The sequence below is a fragment of the Otolemur garnettii genome, unplaced genomic scaffold (genome assembly GCF_000181295.1).
Source record: "Otolemur garnettii isolate 467f Iridium unplaced genomic scaffold, OtoGar3 scaffold00241, whole genome shotgun sequence".
NCBI classification, from domain to species: Eukaryota; Metazoa; Chordata; class Mammalia; order Primates; family Galagidae; genus Otolemur; species Otolemur garnettii.
The window spans coordinates 610,968-618,829 of record NW_003852636.1 but is presented as its reverse complement, the minus strand read 5'-3'; the positions used below and the strand labels follow the sequence as shown (position 1 = coordinate 618,829).

At 40.6% G+C, this 7,862-nt stretch overlaps 1 protein-coding gene across 2 annotated transcripts in view; it reads right to left on the bottom strand.

Annotated features, from left to right (window-relative positions):
- Positions 1-1,204: 1,204 nt before the first annotated feature.
- The window catches only part of YIPF6 (Yip1 domain family member 6), a 47,516-nt gene continuing 40,858 nt past the window's right edge, over positions 1,205-7,862 (bottom strand). The window contains exons 5-7 of one of the 2 annotated variants that reach the window (XM_003802233.2): positions 6,879-7,004; positions 5,037-5,194; positions 1,205-1,899 (exon numbers count right to left, since the gene is read on the bottom strand). In XM_003802233.2, the coding sequence (XP_003802281.1) occupies positions 1,781-1,899; positions 5,037-5,194; positions 6,879-7,004 (403 nt within the window). In that variant the 3' untranslated portion in view covers positions 1,205-1,780. The remainder of the gene's footprint in view (positions 1,900-5,036; positions 5,195-6,878; positions 7,005-7,862) is intronic. The other variant, XM_023508299.1, reaches the window with a different exon arrangement.

Sequence of the window (7,862 nt, the reverse complement as noted above, 5' to 3'; positions counted from 1 at the left end):
TACAATTGTGTGCATAAGTATCTGAGAGTACAAGTAAGTGCACATGTACAAAATGTACTTGTCTAAAGGTGAGTTAATTAGCTTGACTAATAAGAATCTAAAACCAAGAAAATGAATCGCTATTCCCCAACCCGAAAAATACATCTAATGAAAAACTGCTTAGCCCACTATGAAAGGGCAGCAGCTATAATCCAACTCATCCTACGTCATCCTCTAACCATCTAACTGTTCTGTTAATCATCCATTGGAACACTAAATCCCTTCATCTTCACAAAGTTAAATGCAGGCTTCTGATTTAACTTTACTTTCTAGTTAGAAGCCAGAATACGCAGAATAATAAAGAGCTCCTTATAGCTATGCAATATCCAAACCGCCTCATTCTACCCTTAAGAGAAGGTGTCCACATATTAATATGTATTAGTGACTTTCTTTTTTTCTTTTTGAGACAGTTTTACTTTGTTGCCCTTGGTATAGTGCTATGGCATCACAGCTCACAGCAACCTCAGACTCTTGGGCTTTAACAATTCTCTTGCCTTAGCTTCCTGAGTAGCTGGGACTACAGGCACCTGCCACAGTGCTTGGCTATTTTTATAGATGATGCCTTACTCTGACTCAGGCTGGTCTAAACTCTTAAGCTTAGGCGATCCACCCACCTTGGCCTCCCAGAGTGCTAGAACTACAGGCGTGAGCCACCATACCCGGCCTTGTTAGTGACTTTCCGATCTAAATTTCTGAGGGTTTCTATTTGAATAAGCTACATCACTGGACCACTGAGAACTTCAGTTGAAGGGAAATTACATGTGGACTGCTAACAGATTAGCAGAGAGCAAAATTAAAAACTAAATGCCGACCATGGTAGAAAGGTGATTATACACAAAAGAATGAAAAAGACTGATTGTTTATATGTTCTTTGATTTCTTTTTTCTTCTTGAGACAGTGTCTCACTGTTGCCCAGGCTGGAGTATAGTGGCATGCATGATCACAGCCCACTGCAAATTCGAACTCTAAGGCTCAAATGATCCTCCTGCCTCAGACTCCCTAATAGCTAACAGGAGCACCTGGCTAATGTTGTTTGTGTGTGGAAATGAAGTTTCACTATATTTCCCAGGCTGGTATTGAACTCTTGACCTCAAGTAATCCTCCCACCTCAGCCTCCCAAAGTGCTTATAGATGTGAGCTACACCAGCCTTGCTTTTTTTTTAAAGCAACAAGTGTAGCATTTCCTTTGATCTAAAACTGAATATTTGCTGTTTTTTTCATTCCACATCTATGAAATCCCTCACCCATCATAGCCTTTTTAAGCTTAAGAGAGAAATGAAAGAAAATGGATATGGACCACCCATTGTTTCTTATGAAAAGAGAGGCATATTCTAATAGCAATAAGGCAATGTGTTTAAGAGCTGCACCTGAACTGGTATTCTCAAAACTGAAAATAAGTTACCAACTCTATTCAACTTACAGGACATATCCATGTGCGTCCCTAGTCATTGGTTGTCACTAAATGGACCATAGTGACTCCATCATGCCTTTGGAGGCATTATAATATGAGTAGTATGCACATGTACTTTAAAGAAATGATATTAAAAAGGACAACTTTTCAAACAATAGTTCATCACATCAGTTGCAACAATGCTATATGGCTCCCTTTTCATCTCCTCATGTACCCAGATACCAAATACCTCTAAATTAAACAAAAGAGGGCCAGAGGCAAAGTTCCATATTCAATTGCATTTTTCAGATGAGCTTTCAGTTTGCTCGTTTTGAATTCCCATTTCCTGATTTACTGAGGAGTAAAGGTGAGAATCATCCAACTGATGACGAAGTAGAACAGGAAAACAGGATAAACAGCAAGGGCTTTACGGTTTGGAGGTTGGCTATCAGCAAGAAAAGCTGTAGAGGCTAAAGAAAACAAGACACAACAAAAAACAATATTTAATAGAATAATATTCTCACATGTACTAACATTTACAAAACTTTAACATGCTTGGCATAATAAGAAACACAGAATGATACTAAAAGTTCAGTTATATTTCTGCCCTCAGACAAAAAGGCATTCTGCAGTAGTTTTTCAGACAGCTGAGTGCTTCCTATTTCAAGTACGAAAGCTTTAAAATTTTCCAATCAGGGCAGTGCCTGTGGCTCAGTGGGTAGGGCATTGGCCACATATACTGAGAGTGTCAGGTTCAAACCTGGCCTCAGCCAGCTAAAACAGCAGTGGCAACTGCAACAAAAAATAGCCGGGCATTGTGGCGGCTACTTGGGAGGCTGAGGCAAGAGAATCACTTAAGCCCAAGAGTTTGAGGTTGCTGTGAGTTGTGATACCATGGCACTCTACCAAGGGCGACAAAGTGAGACTATCTCAAAAAAAAAAAAATCTAATCATTTTGGATAGAAACTTTTCTGAAAGGAGTTTCTTTTCTTTCTTCCTTTCTTTTCTCTCTCTCTTTTTTTTTTTAAGACAAAGTCTCACTTTGTTGCCCTAGGTAAAGCGTCATAGCATCACAGCTCACAACAACCTCAAACTCTTGCACTCAAGTCATCCTCCTGTCTCAGCTTCCCAAGTAGCTGGGACTACAAACACCTACAACACTCGTAATTTTTTTTGAGAGACAGGGTCTTGTTCAGGGTGATCTAGAACTACTGAGCTCAAGCAATCCACCCACCCCAGACTCCCTGAGTGCTAGGATGGCAGGCATGAAACACTGTACCTGGCCTAAAAGGGGTTTCTTAACCTGTCCTGAAAAGCTACTAAACTGTGATAAACAGGGAAGGATGTGTAAGGTTTATCATGCCTATGGTAAGTGGCCTCATACTGCTGCATTTTTTCAGTTACTTGTTGTTCTTAAGATATCAGTGCTTTTTTTTTTTTTTTTGAGACGGAGTATCTGTTGCCCTAGAATTCAGATGTCCTCAAACTGAGGCCTGCCAAGGACTTTTATCCGGCCCGCCGGGTGTTTTTGCCACCACTGCCTGTCCCGCTTAGCAGCCGACTCATCCCAGGGCCTGCAGTCCGGCCTTCCAACAGTCTGAGGGACAGTGAACTGGCCCCCTGTTTAAAAAGTTTGAGGGTCCCTGCGTGGCACTGTGTCATCTTAGCTCACAGTAATCTCCAACTCTTGGGCTCAAGTAATCCTCTTGCTTCAGCCTCCTGAGTAGCTGAGACTACAGCTACCTGCCATGATTCTCAGCTATTTTTTTCTATTTTTAGTAGAGACAGAGTCTCAAGACAGCTCAGGCTGGTTTCAAACTCTGGAGCTCAGGGGACTGACCTGCCTTGGCCTCCCAGAGTTCTAGGATTATAGGCATAAGCCACTGTGCCTGGCCTAAGATATCAGCTCTTTTAAATGCCATTCCTCTCTTGCCCACTAAGGAAAAACCTAGTTATATTTTTCCTCATCAAGAATCACCCCTCTAGGAAATCTTGCCACCCCAGGCAGAAACTGCCCACTTCTCGCTTCTGTGTTCTCACTGTATAGACTTCTATCTCCCATCTGGAACACCTATTGCCCTTGCCTTAAGTGTTTTTATGTGTGGCTGCTCTGTTAGATTGGAAACTCCAGGGACAGAGACAATGCCTAGTACCGCACCTAACAAATAGTTTGTGATTAATATTTGCTAAATTAAAGTCTCTCTCTCCTAAGATTCTACTTTCTGATCTACTGTGGGCCTGGCCACTACTAGATAACTAAGCTAGTTAGAAGTACATGTGTGGCAATTATCAGACTCTAAGTGAGGGAAGGAGGGGCTTTCTCATCAGTAAAGCACCCAAGCATAACACATATATCATCTGTGGAATATCAATTCTGGCTCTCTCAGGCCTTTTCTGGATTACTTCTTGGCTTTCAACCATATTTCAGAGCAATGAGATGTTATTAAACATAAAAATATTAGGCAGTCTATCTATCTCATTAAATCGTAAGCTAGTGAACACTACTAGTTTAAGCTGGAATTTTAAGAGAATGTTAGGAATGTAAAAATAATGACCACAGAACATTCACTGCCACTGCTATAGGCTCCTTCTAATCTCTTATTTTTTAGAGACAGGGTCCAGACAGGATCTCACTTTGCCATCCAGGCTGGAGTACAGTGGTCTGATGATAGCTCACTGTAACCTGGAACTCCTGGGCTCAAACATTCCTCTGACCTCAGCCACCTGTGTAACTTTCCAATCTTTAGCAAAATGTGTTACTGAAGCAGAAAAATGCTACATGAGACTTATAACATACATTGGTAAGTGGTACACTCATATTTCTCAAAAGTGCATAATCTGCTTGGGTTTGAAATCTGACTCCCCTAGTCACTAGTTACATGTCCTAGGACAAGGTCTTTAACAACTCTATGACCATTTCTCATCTATAAATAGGGCTAATAATAGTATTTATCTATTAGGCTGGGTGCAATGGCTCAGGCCTGTAATCCTAGGACTCTGTGAGCCAAGGCAGGCATATTGCTTGAGCTCAGGAGACTGAGATCAATCTGAGCTATAGCAAGATCCTGTGTCTAAAAATAGGCAGACGTTGTATCTACCAAGGGTGAAAAAGTGACACTCTGTCTCAAAAGATATATATATAGTATTTAAGGTAGTTGTGAGGGTTAAATGAGATATATATATATAGATATATATATATAGAGAATTCACAACAGTACCTGACTATAATAGGCAATCCATAAATATTATTATTTTTATTATGATTAGTTTGTTGGGAAAAGTTCCACGTCATCTCACAACTTACCTATGCCCATATATACCAGGACTGAGCAGAGTCTACTGTAATCTACTTTCAAATCCTGCCCATTATTTAAGAAAAAATAAAAATGTGACTCTCCGCATCTTCTAAGTCTAGATATTCAATTCAAATAAGGTAGAGACCATCCCCATCAATGACTGCTTAGTACAGAGGGTTATATGGATGATACTAGCAAGAAGTGCCATCACTCACACCTGACTCTGAAGTTATACTTCTCCTCAACTGGACCTCACTTTTAACTCAGGTTTTTGTTCTATTTTGCTGTTTTAGAGATAAGTACATACTTACCAACTATAGACCAGGCAAACATCACGATCACCACAAAAAGTCGAACCATGAAGTTTACTGGTCCTGGTTCAGCCAAAAGTACTAGCCGACAAATCAGCATTGCCACTGTCAAGGGAAGTATACAGTAACCCAGGACACAGAGGCTCTGAAAAAATGATCTAAAAACAAAATATATCCATAAAGATCATTAAGTACAATTGATGTGTATCAAGACAAAGCCTACTGCACAGATTTCTATGCATTGCAGATTGTTGCCTTCATCCTGATACAAAATGTCTATACTCTAACATTCCATTCTTTTTCTCTTCATATTCTTCCTCCTCCTCTCTCTCTTCAATCCCTAAAAGGAGTGCCAGTTCCATCTCTCTAATACCAGATAATCTGCTCTAATTCTTAGAGACCACTTTCTCTCACTGATCTTCTAACAAAGTAGTTCTGAATCCTATGCTAGTTTATAGACCTATCAGAGAATTTGCTGAAAGCTGTGGACCACTTGTCTCCCAAAATGTAAATAATCCTCTAACAAATAATTCTACCTGTGATTTCAGGGGCTGAGGAGAGCATCTGAAGCTTGTCCAAGGACCCTGCATAATTTAAAATTCAGTTAGGTTGTCTGTGTTCAGTGCTAACAATTTTTTGTTGTTATAGTTGGGTTTTTTTTTTTGGCCGGGCTGGATTTGAACACACCATATCCGGCATATGGAGCTGATGCCCTACTCCTTGAGCCACAGGTGCCACCCTCAGTGCTAACAAGAGAACTTTCTCTTAGACCCTCTTTTAGATTGATTTTTCTTTTCTTGCAGTTTTTGCCTGGGGCCGTGTTTGAACCCACCACCTCTGGTATATGGGGCCAGTGCCCTACTCCTTTGAGTCACAGGCACCGCCCAGCTTGATTTTTCTTTTAAAAAGTATCTAACTAGCCTGGATTCAGATCATGCCTATAATTTGAGCACTCTTGAGAGGTCGAGATGAGTGGACTACTTAAGCTCAGGAGTTAGAGACCAGCCTGAACAAAGCAAGACCCTGTCTCTACTAAATATAGAAAAAATTAGCAGGAACCTGAAATAGTCCCACTTACTCAGGAGGCTGAGGCAGAAGGATTCCTTAAACCCAGGAGTTTGAGGTTGCTAAGCTGGGTTAATACCACTTATATTCTACCTTGAGTGTGTGAGACTCTTGTCTCAAAAGAAAAAAAATAAAAACTAAGACATGCCACCAGATGCAATGGCTCATGTCTATACTTTTGGAGGCTAAGGTGGGAGGAATCACTTGAGGCCACTAATTTTGGATTTTTATATTTTTTGTAGAGACAAGGTCATGAGTTAGAGACCAGCCTGAGCAAAGCAAGACCCTGTCTCCACTACAAATAGAAAGTTTTCATGATAGCTCATGCCTGTAAACCTAGCACTCTGGGAGGCCGAGGCAAGCGGATTGCTTGAGCTCATGAGTTCAAGACTAGCCTGAGCAAAAGCGAGACCCCATCTCCAATAAAAATAGAAAAACTGAGGCAAGAGGATTGCTTGAGCCTGAGAGCTGGAAGTTACTGTGAGCTACGACACCATGGCACTCTACCCAGGGTGACAACTTGAGACTCTGTCCCCCCCCCCAAAAAAAAATAGCTGGGTGGGTATGGTGGCACAAACCTGAAATCCCATCTACTCAGGAGGCTAAGGTAGGAGGATGACCTGAACCCAGGAATTTAAAGTTACAAGGATCTATGATGATGCCACACTACACTCTAGTTCAGGCAACAAAATGAGATCCTGTCTCAAAAAAAAAAAAAAAATCCAATATATGCTACCTAGCAAGAGAAAAAGAAGGGTATATTTTAATGATACTCACATGTTTCCTCCAAGAAGTTTTGAGTTTAGGGTGATGGTAACTGCACCAAACCAGACAATGACAAACACTTCTGCAAACTGGGGCCCTCCATCTTTTTCGCTATCTGCAGAGCCTCTTTGTAGCATTCTAAGGCAAGGAAACAGCATAAGAATTCCCTAATCTTTTACTTAGAGCAACAAAATTAAGGCATGAATTCTTAAACTTTGAATCAGATTGCTTCACTATACCTAATGTGAAGATCTGTGGTATGTAGGTAGTGCTAAAAGGAAAATGTCAGAAGCATTTGGCAAGGCTCCCTTACTTCAAATTCCAAATGCCTCAAGACTACAAGGGGTACTAAATTTGTCTTTGTTGGGATATTTAAATGGATTACTGAAGACCTTTTTAGTTTAAGCAGAGTTTATAAACTAAGGGGCAAAATGTAGCTCACAGACATAACATTTTTAGTTTATGTAATACTTAATATGGTTTTAAATTTCAGTTGACATTGAAAGGTTTCACATAAGGATATATACTTCTGGCCAGGCGCAGTGGCTCACGCCTGTAATCCTAGCAATCTAGGAGGCCAAGGCAGGTGGACTGCTTGAGCTCACCAGTTTAAGACCAACCTGGGCAAGAGCTAGACCCTGTCTCTACTAAAATAAAAATAAAAATAAAAAATCTAGCCTGGTGTAATGGCAGGTGCCTGTAGGACTAGCTACTCAGGAAGCTGAGGCAAGAGGATCTGTTAAGCCCAAGAGTTTAGGGTTGCAGTACCACAGTATTCTACCCTGGACAACAGAGAAAGTCTCAAAAAAAAAAAAAGAATATATATTTCAGGATTTACTTTCTAATGCTAAGCCTACGTTCCAACATGGACAACAACCACGTGCAGCTGACAAAGCAGCAAGTAAGGGGTTTACAAAGTCATTACTGCATGCATTTGGGTTTTTTCTAGGCTTTAGACACATCTAGATTTGTAGTTCTTTTTTTTTTTTTTTTTTT